Genomic DNA, 16,425 nt, shown 5'->3' with positions numbered 1-16,425 from the left:
TATTGTAGTCCTTTGCGCTCTGTGTATTGAAGGGGCCGCGGAGCTTGCCGGGAGTTGTAGGCTCTGCGGACGTTCCGGTTCGAGGGGTGTGGGCGTTGGTGCGGCGCTTCCTGTTCCGGGTACGCCGCGGCGGCTACAGCGTGCGTCCATCCGTCTGTCCGGCGGGCGGGGGGAGGGAGCAGCTGGCGGTGCGGGGGTGGCGGCCCGAGATTGGAGCCAGTGAGGTTTCGGTTACGCGCTGCGGGAGGCAGGCGGGGGGGAGGGGACGAGGAGCCGCCCGCCGCTATGGAGCCCGACTCCGTGATCGAGGACAAGACTATCGAGCTGATGGTGAGTGACGCCCCCCGGAGCGCCCGCCGACCGGAACAGCCCTTCCCCCACCCCGGGGTTTCCCTACCGGCCCCTCCCCGTCGCTTCCCCTCTAGCCCGGCGCCCCCCTTCGTCCCGCCGGCAGGAGAGCGGCGAGGCGGAGAGGGCCTCCAGGTTCCGCGCTGAGCCAGGAGTGTAGGCCCCGCCGTGGGGGGATCGGGCCTAGGCCTTGGGAGAGGAAGCCGCCCCCGGCCCCTACAGCCGAGGGCGCTAGACTAAAGCCCCCCGCAGGGGGGGGGCTTCTTCCTACGCGCCCCGAGCGAAGGTGACATTTGAATTCACCCGGGCCTTGTGGAAGGTGCGAGATCGGGATCATCCCTCTGCCCCCTGAATGGCGGCTTGGTGAGCGGGGCTGGGCTTTGGGAGCCCACTGCCTTTCCCAAGACGAGACCCGTAGGGCCAGGAAATAGGCCTCCCCCATTCTTCCTGGCATCCCACTCTAGTCCCGCTCCTGTCCTCTGGCCCCCCCATTCTCCCCACTCCCATTCATTGTTCCCCAGAATAACCTCGGCCTATCACTCAACAAATAAGCCCCTCCTCTCCCAAAAATATGGAACCCCCCCAAATCAGGATCTCAAAGCCTTCGTTATGAGAGCCATTGAAAAGGGCTTGTGATTGATTTTATTTGTTTAGGATGTGACAAGTAGTTTAAAAGATTTACTGAATTCTACAAATAATTGCTGATTTGTGTGGATTATGTGGCATATATTAAAAAATGCTAAACAAATGGTTTTTTAAACAAGATGACATTCAGAATTTAGTCATTGTCTTTTTTTGTTCGTGAAGATCCTCCTGAGATGCAGCATCTTGTTTTTTAACTTTCTCTTGAGTATAGGTTATAATGAAACAATCTTTGCTACTCAGAATTTTTGAATCACTTGGTTAAATTGATTACCAAGTATTTAAAGGGGTTTGTCTTAGAATGTAAAGAATTTATATCTTAGCATTCAGGTCTGTTTCAGCCAAATATATTTTGTAATTAATACAGTGTTTTTACAGTAACTAGTGTATATAAAATCTTTTTGTAATTCTTTTTACTCCTTAAACCTGAAGTTTGTAGTTTGAAAAGAGATTTTTTTTATTTCAGTGAGCAGGCATTTACTGAGTTAATTTATGTTTTGAAGCAGTAGCAGTAAACCGTTTGTGAATTGTTCAATGCAGTAGATAATTCTCCAAACTCTGTAATTTAAGAAAACTTGGGTACTATAGTTGATGTACCATAAGACTAAATGTTATGCCACTAAATTTAGGTTGCCAGAAAATTGGCTGTGAGGAAGTGGGAGGGAGGGAGGAGTTCTTTATAGAAATAGTAAGAGCAGTCATAAAATGTTAAAGGAATTATAATATAATCTGGGGGGGGGAGTATGTTTTTAAATTAGTGGCTGGGAAAGATTAGAATGAGTGATCAAGATTAATATTTTCTGTGTATTAATTTGCTTGCATTAAACATTACCTATTAGAAATTTAAATGTGATAGAGCATAGCTATCCTCTGTTTTTATAAAGTGCCTAGCACAATGGGGTCTTGTCCATGAGTGGGGCTCCTAGGTGCTACACTTGATAATTGCCTTGTTCTGTTCATTCCATCTGAAGCATCTGCGCTGTTCACTGTTGGAAGACAGGATGCTGGACTAGATGGACTATTGGTCTGAACCAGTATGGCTAATCTTCTTTCAGTGATATAAATAATGTAGATGGTCAGTTAAAGCATGCAAGAGAGATCTTACTATTTGAATTGTGCTAGGTGCTGTATTGGCATTTTTTTAGGCACGTCCACGTGCTGTTAGTAATATAGTCTGAGCAAACTACCTGGTTTGGGAAGCCTGTGAACTCTCTTTATAAAATCTGCACATCATGGTTGAGCACTGTTATATCTTGTTCTTTTTACGAAGTAGCAGAAATTCAAGAGCTTCTCTGAAAGTCCTTTTACCGTCATGCTTTCTGCATTTCATTTACTCATTGTTGCTGATCTGTTCTTAATGAACTTACTTCCTTGATCGTTACTGATTTAGTGGTGCCACTAAATGTTGATGACATCAGAATTTCCTTCATGTTAATGGCTTGTAATGTTACAAACAATAGCTGGTGATGCCAGTCAAGGCATCAGTTGGAGGAAAGATCTAGTTGTTCAGTAATAAGTTTTGTGTAGATATAAGTGATAAAAAGCATTGCATATAAAATACTCAAGCTGAATTCTAGGGGCTATTTTGCATCATATAATAGGTAGTTACTCATGGTGTCTGGTGCGCTAAAATTTAACTGGTTCTTTAAGCCAGGTAGGTAGAGTGGTTTTACTTAGCTTTCTTGGTGGTCTTCTGGCCGCCTCACCTGCATTTTAATAATTTCTTGTTTTACTGTGTTGCTAACTAACTGAAGCAAATAAAAATTTTGAATGATTTAATTGTGGCAAATCTAGCTATGATTACTTCTGGGAAATGGGGAGGGGGAGGCAATGATGAGATTTTTGAAAAAATTATTCAAAAGATTTTGGATCTCTTTAAAGAACAAAAATCAAAGCTTCTTTGTGTTATGCAATAGGAATCCAATAAAATGTACGGTTACTTTGGCTAATGTATGTATAGATTTGCAGTGCTCCTAAAGAGTGAATGTTTAGGATAAAAGCCAGAGCTGCTGTTTCTCTATAAAATTAATAAAAATAAAGTTTAACAAGATTAAGGGAAAAAAAGTATATCTTACAAATTATTGCATAGAAAACAGTTTGTAAATATGGCTATATTTTTACACTTAATGTTGCCTTTACTAGCATTAAAAGTAAAACATACTTTTGTTCTTGAGCTAAAAATTATACAGAATCTACACAGTCTTCATAAACAAACATTTATTTTTTAACAACTTGATAATGTTTTGCCTTGTTTCTCAAAAGAGATGTTAGACTGAAGAATCTGTGGAAAATTGGGAACTGTAAAGTAAGCACAAATGAAAAGCACTATGTACAAAAAAAAGACTAGCCAAGGACATTTGAATAGAATATGCAAGCTTTTTTTTTTGTCAACTGTTCTTAATGTTAGCCAGCATCTCTAAAATGGAGACCATTTTAAAACACAAGCTTTATTTCAGCGTTTTTGCATTTAAAATGTTTCTTGTAAGTGAAATAAGATACAAGCATTAAGATTATAAAGGCAAGCTTTTTGTGCCTTCCTGTTTGGTATAGCAATTAGTGTTTTGGTTACTGCATCTACTGCATCAAAGGCTGGGAATGAATATGTATTTGATTATACGCGTTTTTTGCAAATGTGTGGTGAGTGTTCTCAGTAGCAACTGGAATGTAATTCTGTGAGACTGAATTCAGGGATAAACAAAAGATAATGTATCAATATGTTAATAGTAAGAGAATTTCAGACCATGATGTTGTAGCTTTCAATTGTTCCTTAGCTTGATAGTTTTTTTTAGATTTTTTTTTTAATAAATGCAAACACTGGAGTGATAATTGTTCTGTTTGTAAAGCTAAGTGTGAAATATTTTAAGGTTTCCAAATTGCATCTATTACTCTCCAAATAAGCTTTAGTGAGTGTGCTACCTATACTCATTTTTTTAAACATTCTATAGGACAGCTTGCATTTTAGATAATCTTATTTTACTTTTGCAAATCTTTCCACCTTGACTTATTAACTTTACTAGTACTTAACCTCTGATGAAGGAGGTCAGTCATATAGCAATGTTACTTTCATGTGGTGGTAGTAGTAGCTAAGGTTGACTAGCCTCTTTTGCAGGCATGGAATATGTTGCTTGGAGAACATACTCTGGAAATATGAAACTTGGGAGTCCAACTTGTTTCTAGACTGCAGTAGATGTGCCATCTGGACTATGAAAATGAATGATACAATTGCTATGACTTTAATATCAAATATCATAGTCAAGTAGTAGTTACCCAGTTTTGGTGAAATGCATTGTATAGACTGGACAAATCACTAAAAAATACACAGTAAGGAGGTAACCAGAACAGATAATTGACTAGAATGGTCCAAAAGGCTTTTTTTTATCCCTAACTTTCCATGAACACATAAAAATAACACTTTTGAATTACACTTCATAAAGTTAGGTAAACGTAACCTTCCTACCACTCAAGAAATCAAATTATTTTCTGCACTTTATCCTAAGAAGATATGAAAATGAGCAAAATTTTCACCCATCTGTTTTGATAAATGGTATTTTTGGCTCCAAGTTCTGAATGGCATTTAAACTCTGAATATAATGTAACATTCAGTTTCATTATCCTTTCAGTAAAATCCATTCTGTGGTATTTGACACTACTAGAAATATATATTTATCAAAGATTATTGATAACTTGTGTACTTTGTTTTCTGTTTAAAAGTGTCCTTTTCATTCTGCTACGCTGTTTATTTTATCACCATCTTTTTTAATTGGTAGCAAAAAATTTATTAGCGACTTGTGACTTGCATAATGAGCGGTTGTGAAAGGAAGCACTAGAGGGGAAAATATTGTATATCTAATATAAAACAAAATACATATTTGTAAGATTAATGGTGCACCATAAGATCTGGTTAAGGGTGGAAACACAAATCCTTTTGTTAGGCCTTAGTTGTCTTGGTGGATTCATAAGACTTGTTTATCGAGGTAGGAAGCCAAGCATGGTCAAAGATTTTTCCGGTGCTGAGCTTGCTATCTTCAGTATTTCTACAGCACTCTTGGTGTGCATGTCACTTTACAAACACATGTCCCTGCCCTGGAGAGCTTACAGTCTAAATTAAATATAACACTGCAGTGGAGTGGGAGGGTTGTAGAAGGACAAGGATTTAGAAGTAAAGATTAATTTACGATTTGAAAAGCACCTGTTTATACCCTTCTTAAGCATGTATTTTAAAAATGCATAGATGAAAGGCATCTTCCTTAACAAATTACTTTTATGGCGTGGAGCTTCTGCCCATCTAATACAAACAGTCCAGCATTTAAGTGCCACAGTGTAAATAATAAATTAACTATAATTGAAGCTCCTGCCAAAAACCCTCTCCACTTCCTCCTGGAAAAGCCATGAAATGTGTGCTGAAGGTCTTCAATCCAGAAGGCAACTGAATGCCAGAATCAAGTGTTTCACATGAGCACACCATATCAGCAACTCCTTCCCTAGTAAACCAAGTGCATGCTAGCTTAAGCTATCTGGGTGATCACAATTGGAGGAGGTAGCTGTGACCCAAACAGTTTAGGACTTAAAAAATAAAAACCTTTCAGGATTCTACCTGGAAACTATTCTGCAACTCAGGCAGCTCTCAGAGCAGCAGTGTAATATACTATCTGTGCAAAACACTGCTAAGCAAGTGGGCAGTTGGATTCTTCACCAGCTTAAGTTTCCAGATGGTTTTAAGGGTCTGTCCAGTCTACAGTTTATTATAATTAGTCCATCTTGAGGTCCAAGAGATATGGATAATGGTTGTCTGCAGTTGATAGAAAAGGAGGTACTCTTCTTGCCAAATGTAGCTGATAAAAATAATCTTGGCAGCACTTTTTACCTGGAAGTCCTGAAGCAAATGCAGAACTAACAAGACTTCTAGGTTGTGAACCTGAGTAATAATTGGTGAGTGTGCTCTCTCAGCAGGATTGATACCTCTATCAATCTTGCCTATTGCTTCTCACAACCTACAGTCATTACTTTGGCAGAAATGGTGGGTCAGCAACATGGAGATTGAAACCACTTGTGATTGTGTAGTGGACTGGGATAAAGGAAGGAGAGCAATGAAATGTCAGGGAAGAAGGCAAATAAGACTGCAGGATAGTAGACAATTCCATGCAGAGGAAAAAGGAAGGAGAGATGGTGTGTGCTGGAGGGAGTGACTGGAGAAAATGGCTTAAAATTGCAGGAGAGAGGAGTCATCTCTGAGGCAGGAGATGTGAGAAGACTGCAGCTACACATGCTGCCAGAAAGGGAGAGTCTCTTTCGAAGAGTGCTACGAGGTGGAAATGAGTGTATAGAGTACACAGATTGGTGTGACTTTGTCAGTTTCAGGAAGTGTCAGGGATTGAGTTGGGAAGAAAATGAATAGGAATGAGTTTACTTAGATTGGAGCCAGCAGAGTGTGGGTGATGGTGATGGAGTGAGGAAAATGGAAAGAGAGGGGAGGAAGGTGAGATCTTGGGGAAAGCCAGTGCCACAAGCTGAAGTGAGGAAAAGGATTTACAAGGGTAAGAAGGGAGGTGTGCTGGAATTTAGATGTATGGAGCAGAGGAGGGGAGTTCAAGAGAGAAGAAAAGGATTAGGGAAAAAAGAAGAGTGAATCTTTAGGCATTGACCTGTATTTTTATAGTAGCAGCCATACAAGTCATAGAAAAGTAGTAACAAATGCTGCTTCTGTGGGAACAGCTATGAAATTGTCACTTTTAAATTGCTTAGTACACTCAAAGCTCTACTGTACTCAAGACACCAGTGAGGTAGTTGCATGACAATTGATTTGAATTTTCTAAATAGGTTAGTTTGAGCCAGAATACTTTTAGATTGAAGCTCTAACACTTAAAGTATTGGTTGTAGACTGGATGGGTACCGCAGTGTTGCTAGAACTATGGTGTTACATGCCAATGCATTCCTATGGTCATCATGCACTTGTATGATCTGAAACTTTCAGTTGGGCCTCTCCTGTTTCTAAAACTGATTGGAAGTGCATGCTATCCCCTGTACCTTGCGTATTTCACAGACAGTGTTGATTGTATCAGCATCCTCTAAGCAGGGTTATTCTAAGCATTACTGCAGACTTGGACTTCTGGTATTCATTGCATGATCTTTCCTGGTTACTTCAGTAAAATGGCTCAGTGCAGGTTATGCCGTGGATGAGGCTTGGGAATATGTTTTGATGGTTGGATGCAGTACCCTTTTTTTCTTTCCTCCTTTCCTTCCCTGTCCTCTGAAACACCTTTGCTACCTGGTGTATCAATTTGGCATTTGTTCTTTGATGCATATTGTTTACTGCAGTAATGTTATTGACTTCAGAAGTCACTATTGCATTGGCATCTTGAATTTAATCTTAAACCTTTTTCCTAAATGGTACATTTCTTTCTGCTTTTAAACATTGTGGCCTGGTGTGCAAAGTGAAACTGCTGTTGCTTCTTACGTTGCAGCTCAGAGGTTCTAAATGAAGTAGGTGGTACAGTAAGGATGCCAACAGGAAAGGAAAAGATTGGGGAGAATAAGGAAGCATAGAGGTAAGGGAGTGCTGCTCTAACATGATTTTTTTCAAAGAAGAGAGTGAGGAAACAATGGAAAGGGAGAGAAATAGGAATGTACACGGAGTCATTTTAAATGAATGTTATTTATAAACATGCTTCATTATGTTCCTGCTTTTTCCTGTAGTGACGTTCTTTTATACTGATATTACTATCTGCTTTATTGTTATATTCTCTAAGTTCTCAGTGTGACATTTGCACGTACAAGTATTGTTAGTTGATCATTAATTGTAGAAAATATCCACTTCACTGAACTTTTCAAATTAACAGAGAAAAGATTGTGCCAGTGGGCACGGCCAGGCATTTCCACTTTGTTCTTTCTGTGTTTGGAGGACACATTTCCCAGATGCACACAGTGAGCATTAAGGACATTTTATTAAACTATGGTAGATTGTAAACATTTTGCAAGCCTGTGGCATAACAAAATCCTTCCTCCCAATTTGTGACCTCCCTGCTGTGACTACTCTGGTTAACATGCTTTTTTATTTTGTACAGCCTACCGTGTTCAAGGTACTGTTTTCCACAAGTTATTTCCCAGTGTTTTAGAAGTAGATGACCAATACCTTCTGGTGTTAAAATACTTGAATGCATGTCATACTTTAAAAAAAAAAAATTAGGTTGAGAAAGAAGTAACTTCGTGAACATCAAGTAAATTTACTTCCAGTAAAAAAAAAAAAAAAGACTGGGGAAATCAAAGTCACCTGTTTATTCACACACAGCTATAGCCCTGGCAGTCGTAATCCAAGCATTTCCACACAGTTGCACTCGTGTTTCAACCTTCATCATTAGGGGTTAGAAGGTATTTCAGCTACCAAGGCCCATTTTGTTCAAATAAGGGTGAAAATTGTAGTGATCTCTTTGATGTAGGCACCTGTTCCCTAGGAATTGAGACCAAGGCTCTTTTTACATAAGCTGCTAAATTGCTGTTAAGGATAAATTTTAAGTAACTGCATTTTTTTTTTTTGGAACCAGTGACCTACAGGTGAAAGGCTCACTATATTGTGTCAATTCTGTAATCCATGCAGCTCCATCAATAATTCTAGTTTTGATAAATTCTGTCCTTGAATATTAAATTCTAGTCTCTATGGATCTTTACTAATATGTCATTTGTGGAGTGTACACTTTTCTGTGGTGATGGCTGAAAAGACTTCATTTTATTAACAACTTACTAAGCTTTTAAAAATATGTAGAAATGAACATAGAATTTTTAGTCTTTGGCAACAATTTGCACAACATTTTAATTTTAATCTTCAATCTTTGTGTATGGCAAATAGTTTATCAGTTTGAGTCATTGAGAGTTTATAGTTGATTAGAATTGTTAAACAGGAAGATACCTCTGCCCAGGCAACTAAAATTAACAAGGAAACTTTAAAAGTAGCAGAGAGTCGTGTGGCACTGTATAGACTAACAGACGTATTGGAGCATGAGCTTTCGTGGGTGAATACCCACGAAAAGCTCATGCTCCAATACGTCTGTTAATCTATAAGGTGCCACAGGACTCTTTGCTGCTTTTACAGATCCAGACTAACACGGCTACCCCTCTAAGGAAACTTTGACATTCAAGTTGGGTCTCCATGATGCAGGTTTTCACTTCTAAAGAAATTGAGACCTACACTGCAACATATTTCCACAGAACTTTTAGGAGATGCCTTCATGGTGACTTGGTCATTCCTTCTCATGACTCTTTGACTCTCATTGCTTGGAGAAATGGTTCATTTAGGTATTTCAGGTGGCTTTCTTACTACCTGAGAAGCTATGTTGTGCTCTTTATGTGTGAGAGTCATATTCCTAGACATCTTGTGGCTTGCTTAGTTGTGATGTACATGGCAACTATTGAGGTCCTTTTGAAATCAAAGGTTGGACCTAATGTCAAACTCTTAAGTCTATTTGTCTTCTTGAAATGTTATTTTGCAGCAGACTTATTGATATGTCTGCAATAAAGTAACAAATGAACACAGGTGCAGTCGATCCTTTCCCTCGTTGGTTACAGGCAGTTTCAGATTTGATAAATTAGTGGTACACACAACCAATGTGAATGGCAGTTGTTTTTCTCTCATCTTTCTCCGAAGTCCCTTTGTTTTGATGTATGTGGCACTTCCTGAGGAGATACTGGAACCATCAGTGCACTGGCTTGTGGGAGGGATTGATGAGGAAAGCAGAAGTATTGGAACCTATGGCCCTGACAGTGTCTTCCCAAATTCTAGCAAAAGTTTTTTCTTTTCCTAATGTGAGGATAGATACTCTTAATTTTTTTTTTTTATGTATCTTTGTAACTTTAGACTTTTTTGAGCAATAACTGGAGAAAGGGATTTCAGTCTCTTTAGGATACATATCCACAGTTAGTGGTGCAAGAGGCACAATAAGCTCTGCAGGATTCATCTTCTAGTGGTTGTGTTCTTGAAGGCTTCCTCTAATACAGTGGTTCTCAAACTTTTTTTTTTCTTCATGGACCACTTGAAAATTTCTGATGGTCTCGGCTGACCATTTAATGATCTTTCCAAATGTTGTTTGTACCATTAGCTAACTATTGTAAAGCGCTTTGGATAAAAGCACTATATAAAAAACTTAATAAACATTTTTTCTACAAATAAAAGCACACAACTCATATTTTAATATAAGTAGTCTTGCCTTTCTAATGTGATGGATGTGCCCTTTCTCCCCCTCTGTGGCAGCCACCGCGCTGGGGCTGGTAAAGAGGGGCATCTCTCCCGTGCCACAGCAGCCACAAAGCTGAGGCCGGGAAGGAGGGCCGTCTCTTCTTCGCAGCCCTGGAGCTGGGGCAAGTTGCCTCTTTCTCAGTACATCCCAAATTCCCCCCACCCCCTCTTCTCACCCCACTTTCCCATATCATCTAATCTCCCCCCCCCCCCCCCCCCCGGCCACCACTTCACTTTACATGTGTGTCTTCTCCAGGGTCCAGGCACGCGTGGCTCCACGAATTAGTGAGTGGCTCTTCATTCTGATGTGTGCAGCTATCCAGGCATGCACCTTAGAAGGAACTATCTGCGGACCACCTGAATGGAGCTCGTGGACCACTGGTGGTCCACGGACCACAGTTTGAAAACCTTTGCTCTAGTAGGTTTGCCACTTAAACCCACTTTATAACCTGACTATAAACCTAAAGGTAGCACAGGAACTTCCTTTGATTTTAGGCTTTGTCATTTGATTTTAACAATATATAGGACAAATTTTTCTAATAATTATCTTGGCTAAGAGAATGGTTTATCTTATCTTGCAGTCTTCTATGATTAGTTTTTCAGAAAGACAGTGATACTACAAATACAGTGAACTCTGGCATGATTGAGATTAGAAAAGGTGTTAAGGTTACCTGTTACTAGGGGCACTCCAGGAAAAATTGAATTTGTTTTGGGACTCAGAAAAAGGCCAAGAATCATTGTAGTAGAATGGTTCAAAGCATGTATGTGAATGCAGTTTAGTAGAGCAGCGTTTTGAGAGAGAACCAGCATCATGAGTTAAGAAGCGATGCCTGTTTTGGAAACCTGGAAATTAGCCTTCTAGTAATTAATTAAACATATTCCCTGTATGTAAATAGTGGTTGAGGCTATAGCACATTCTTCATTCTTTGAGTTATAGTTTATTCTCATCCCTCTTAATCTTGGTAAAATGATTTTTTGACCTAAAAACTCTTGTTCTGGATTGGTTGATTCAGGGCATGGGAAAGAGCAATTTCTTCTCTGTAAATTAGTTTCTTTGTCTTAGATCCACCAATCCGGTGACCCCTCTAATTTAGTTGCTACTGGAGTCATAGTAAGCTGTATAGGTTGCCTTGTCTTTCTAACAGCATTAGGAGTACGTAATTGGGATTTCGTTCAAGAAAGAAGTAGGTACACCAAGCTGAAGATGATTGGCTGCTCTCTTTTGACAGACAAGTCTGAGAAGGAAACCCCATTCGATTCCCCATTCATTCTGGATTGGTGGGTCTGGAGCTCAGAAACAAAGTTTCAGGTAAGAAATTACCCTGTACTATATCTTACTGCTTCTGCTTAGTTGCATTTGTCTGAAAGTTCAACACTTCGCTTTTTCTGCATTATCTCCTTGAAAATATTACAGGATGAAAAAATGTTAGCTATTTACCGTGTGTGTTTTAGTTTAAAGAACAATGAATATGTTCAGTATATACATGTATAACTTTATAGCAAGTTACTTTTGCTCATGGATACATTTTTAGAACAGACTACAATCCATAAACTTTGTATCTCCTGGTGAAATAGAAAAAAATATTTAGGCATGCATGGATGTTCAAAGTAGGTAGTATACAAGACAACAGTGGGAGAAAAAATACTGTGTTTTTGAAGGGGCTAAAGAAGTTCAGACTTTCAGGACTTTTTTGTATTAAGCATTGTTACATTGCTGAGCCTATGTATTCTATGATTTTTTTTTAACCATGTACTATTATGTGTTCTCTACAATTTACAATTGTTAATTTATAAAAGGAACAAATGTTTTTCTTTGTCTGCAGTACAGGTTCTAGTTGTGCGTGTATTGATGAGCTAAAACATGATTAGAAATCCTAGTGTAGATAGCACTTGGTGTATGACATTTTTGAGCTCTTAATAAAAGTTTCATTTAGAATGTAGTTAGTTTATAAAACACAAATGAGCCAGTTTGAATGATTGTCTTTCATGAGCAATTTTTGTTGAGTTACAGCAGGCTGATTTTACAATAGATTGGTACAAACAAATTGCTTTTGCTCAGTTGTCGTTTTCAATGACCAAGAATAGATTTCTCTCTCAGAGAGATTGAAATATCTCTAAAATAGTGCAATGTTAGAATTTTTTTTTTAAACCACTCTGAAAGGTATTGTGTGTAGTAGGGAGGGGGGGGAACTGTTTTAAGTACAAAAGAGATTGCTAGACAGAAAAAGGGTACTTGTCTTAAGTTAGCAGAGGGCTATTTAGGCCTTCTACCTGTGCTGCCATTCAGCTTTACTCTCACTTAAATTACTTTAATGGACTTCTCTTGACAAGGTATTCCATATATTTCCAATGTTCTTCATCCTCTGTCCTCATCTGCAACAGATTTGTGTATAATTCCTAATGGTAGTAACACTAAACTCAGCATATTGAGGACAACCCACCCCTTGTTAGCTTTTCAGGAGTCTCCCATTTCCTGTATTTTTAGATTTACATCTGGTTTAACCTTAACTGCTAACCAAGTTTGATACTTCTGGGGCATGTCTGTGTGTTCTCTTCTGAAGAAAATCATTACTTGTATTTAAAACAAAGATTCTTATGATAATCATTTTTTAACATAGAAGTAACTTTTGTGGTTGGGTCTTGTGCTCGTGTGATTCTTGTTTTGCTGAATTATACATTTCCTTGGTCTGTAGTCTCTTATTTGTATATAAAAAACTGTAGTTGGGTTTAACAGGTTAAAATATAAACTAATGATTTTCCTCACTGACGTCTGCAGCTTTTGGGTTTAATTTTATTTTGGCTGACTTGGATCTTATTTGGTTAGGATGAGGGAAGTTCTGGGTATGTTTTTCTGTCGTATCTTCAATTTCTGAACTATGGAGGACAAATGGAAATTTTCAGGCTAACCTGAATTTAAGAAGTATTTGCTGCTGTTTGAAATTGGAGATCACACGCTGTGGGGTTTTTGGGTCCCATGAACCTCAGTGGTTGAACCTAGTTCTGGAATTACAATGGGGAATATGCTACTGATGGCATATTTGGTAGTCACCATCTGTTCTTTTTTTAAAAGCATGAGCCTGACATGGTTTTTGAAAAATGAAGAAATCAAAATAGGGAAACTACATTTCTAGCTACCTTATGCAAACCATTTAAAATAAAAAATTTAAAAATTGACTCAGAAAATGAGCTATTCTTGCAAATCAAGAGTACTTTAGTCACTTGACTTTGGGATTTTAATACAGATTGGTTTGTATGCAATTATATTCAATTTTTGGAAGATAAAAAAGGACTATTCATGTTGACGCGAGTGGCTCTACTTGGTTTGTAAAGTTAACCACATATACAAGTGTTTGAAGGTTCAGGGCCTAAGTTTTGTCCAGTATTTAAATCTTGTAAAAATAACAGTGGAAATGCTTTCACAATTTTTTAAAATTACAATGTGTTTAAACTTTTTCCTGCAGTATTTGAAACCTGAAAGTGAAACCCTGCTTTATAATGTGCTAAACTGAGGCTTTAATTTGACCAATTTTGCTAATGTTAAAATTACACTCTAACTTGTCTGCAAAACTGTTAGAACACGTTAGTTATCAAATATTAGCAGTCCTTTAAATCCTAACATTGAGGCCTGGTCCACACTACACAGTTAAATCGATTTAAACAGCGTTAAATCGATTTATCTCTGTACCCGTCCACACTACAAGGCACTTTAAGTTGATTTTCAAGGGCTCTTAAAATTGTTTTCTGTACTCCTCCCCAACGAGAGGAGTAACCCTAAAATCAATATTACTATATCGATTTAGGGTTAGTGTGGACGGAAATCGAAGTTATTGGTCTCATTCCTTTAATGTAGCTACCCAGAGTGCACCGCTCTGGGAATCGATGGTAGCCTAGGACCATGGACGCACACCACCGAATTAATGTGCCCTAGTGTGGACGCATAAAATCGATTTTAGAATATCGGTTTTATAAAATCAGTTTTAGTAATTTCGATTTTATGCTGTAGTGTAGACGTAGCCAGACAAGCCCATTGATGAGAGATCCCGAGCCTGCTCTTAAACTCTACCATAACTTGTAAGACCATTTTCAAACATAATTTTCTGTTTGCCTAACTGCTATGCAGTAAGCGTTTGCTAGTCATCTGACAACTCTCCACATCCACTTTCCACCTTTCATCTTATTTCTCAGACCTGATGTACTGTTAACATGATGTGCTACTGTTTCCAGACAGGTAGGTGACACCACTCTTTCTGGTGTCTGAGAGAGTAGAAAGTAAGACACTGCTTTTTTCATTTTGTCCTTCCAAAAAGACTGTTTTAATGTAACACAGCTGATTTTCCAGTTTAGAAGGGAACATAACTTTTTTGAATTTTTCAGAAAACCGTTAGCGATAGGGTGCATGTGTATTAGGGAAAGTAAATTTTTAATTTAGATGTAACATATGTTGGAAAATACAGCTTTGTCTCAAGAATCAGTTAATGCCATTTAGGGACATTGATGTAATTGTATTAGTGTTTTTTCTGGTAGTCCTCTTGGATCTTTATGAAAACAAGATATTGCATCTCATGAGTCTTTTCCTGATGAACAAATTAAAATGGAGTAAGATTTTTTTACGCTCAAGGAAAAGCACTTAAATCTCTCCTCCACTGAATTTATACTTCTTTTGTAGCAAATATGTACTTTAATCTTCAGGAACAAAGTGGGACGGCAGTATTGATCACCCTTCTGTGAATTCATATTGTCCTGTGTAGAAGAACTGTTTGGTAAAAGGGAGAACTTGTTTAATAGATCAAATTACTTTCTATTTATAGCTTACTTTAAACTAAGGTAACGATTTTTGTAAGAATCTTCCCAAAGTTCAAGGAAATTATACACAGATCTTGAATGACAATTGGAAAGCTGTATCACTGGGTTGATTTTTGAATGCCTGTTTGGTTTACTTGGACTATTATCTAATGGACAAGAGACCCAGTGATCAGTTTCTTGAATTTTTTTAGCACTTTAAAGAATAAAGAAATGACCCAAACTTTCACAAAGTCTTTAAAATGAATTTGGTTGATTGCAACAGAGTAGGTATGCGCTGACTTCTGAGAAACTCAATCTTAAAGTATTGTAGTTAATCTCAAGTACTAAAATGGAAAAGTAAATTGTGTTGTACAAAGAGAGTTCCCTTGACTTGTGACTAAAATGAGAAAGTAACTAAATGCCCTTCCTGAGTTGAACTAGAACTTTGATTTCATAACATGCATTTGGTACTTCATATGTTTTGGAAATATTGTAAACATGGTATTCAGGCTACATTCTATTTAGAATGTAGGCACTTAGGACTAGATACACCAGTTGCATTTTGTTTAGGAGTACGTGGTGATGTGATATCACTATTCCAAAAAATACTTTCTGAAGACTGTGCTTACACTGCATGTGCACAAGAGAACTTGGTTTTGATATTAAAGGGGGAAGAGGTACTGTTGGTACCAAAGTACTGTTGGTCTGACACAAATTGTCTTGCATTTTAGAACATTTTAATAGAAATAGGTTGCGCAAGACATCCTGAACTTTATTTAAGTGCACAGCATAAAAGAATGCATTATCAAGCCAAGCTGCTGCTTGTGAAACAGTTACTCATATCACATGCAAGTCTCTCACTTTATTTCCACTAAATATTCACAACTTATAAGCATACTTTTCTAATAGAATTTGCCCTCTCCCACCACATGCAAATCTTCAGATTAATTCTTCTCAGTACCTACTAGTTCAGCTTACGACTATATTGGGTGAGTCATGTAAGTAAAGTAAAAATGCAAGATAAGGTCTGCATGATACCTCAGCTAGCTGAAGGAGATTGACTGACTGCAGCCGGTGACTACTCTCTGCTGGGTGTAAAATACTGAAGGCCCTTGAATAGCATTATAACTTTACAATTTGTTCTGTGATTCATTCTGCTTTTTTTGGGGGGGACGAGACGGGAGGTGGGAGAGGGGTCTTAGAACCTAAATTAAAATTTCACTTGTGATCATGGAATTTCTTTCAGAAATGGTCATATCTTGTTTCTGTTCACTAGAACAAAGCTTTCTTTTTAGTGTCCCTGGTTAAGAAGATTAGGTGTAGCCTACCACTGAAGATGTCTTCTCTCGAGGCCTTGGCTACACTCACACTTTACAGCGCTGCAACTGGGATGTGAAAAAACACCCCCCTGAGCGCTGCAAGATACAGCG

At 38.4% G+C, this 16,425-nt stretch overlaps 1 protein-coding gene across 8 annotated transcripts in view; it reads left to right on the top strand.

The window, feature by feature from the left end:
• The first annotated feature begins 133 nt into the window (after nt 1-133).
• Nucleotides 134-16,425, top strand: part of FBXW11 (F-box and WD repeat domain containing 11) — a 127,810-nt gene continuing 111,518 nt past the window's right edge. For 3 of the 8 annotated variants that reach the window (XR_004001545.1, XM_030572030.1, XM_030572027.1), the window contains exon 1: nt 186-330. Coding sequence is in view for 2 of the 8 variants with exons in the window: in XM_030572030.1 (XP_030427890.1) it covers nt 286-330 (45 nt within the window). In the remaining 6 variants the exon portion in view is untranslated. Of the gene's footprint in view, nt 331-432; nt 635-7,518; nt 7,536-10,615; nt 10,632-11,442; nt 11,523-16,425 lie in introns of those variants that run through there. The other 5 variants (XM_030572033.1, XM_030572034.1, XM_030572028.1 and 2 more) reach the window with 5 other exon arrangements.

This window comes from Gopherus evgoodei, chromosome 8 (genome assembly GCF_007399415.2).
Source record: "Gopherus evgoodei ecotype Sinaloan lineage chromosome 8, rGopEvg1_v1.p, whole genome shotgun sequence".
Taxonomy (NCBI): Eukaryota; Metazoa; Chordata; order Testudines; family Testudinidae; genus Gopherus; species Gopherus evgoodei.
This window is presented reverse-complemented; position numbering and strand designations above follow the sequence as displayed.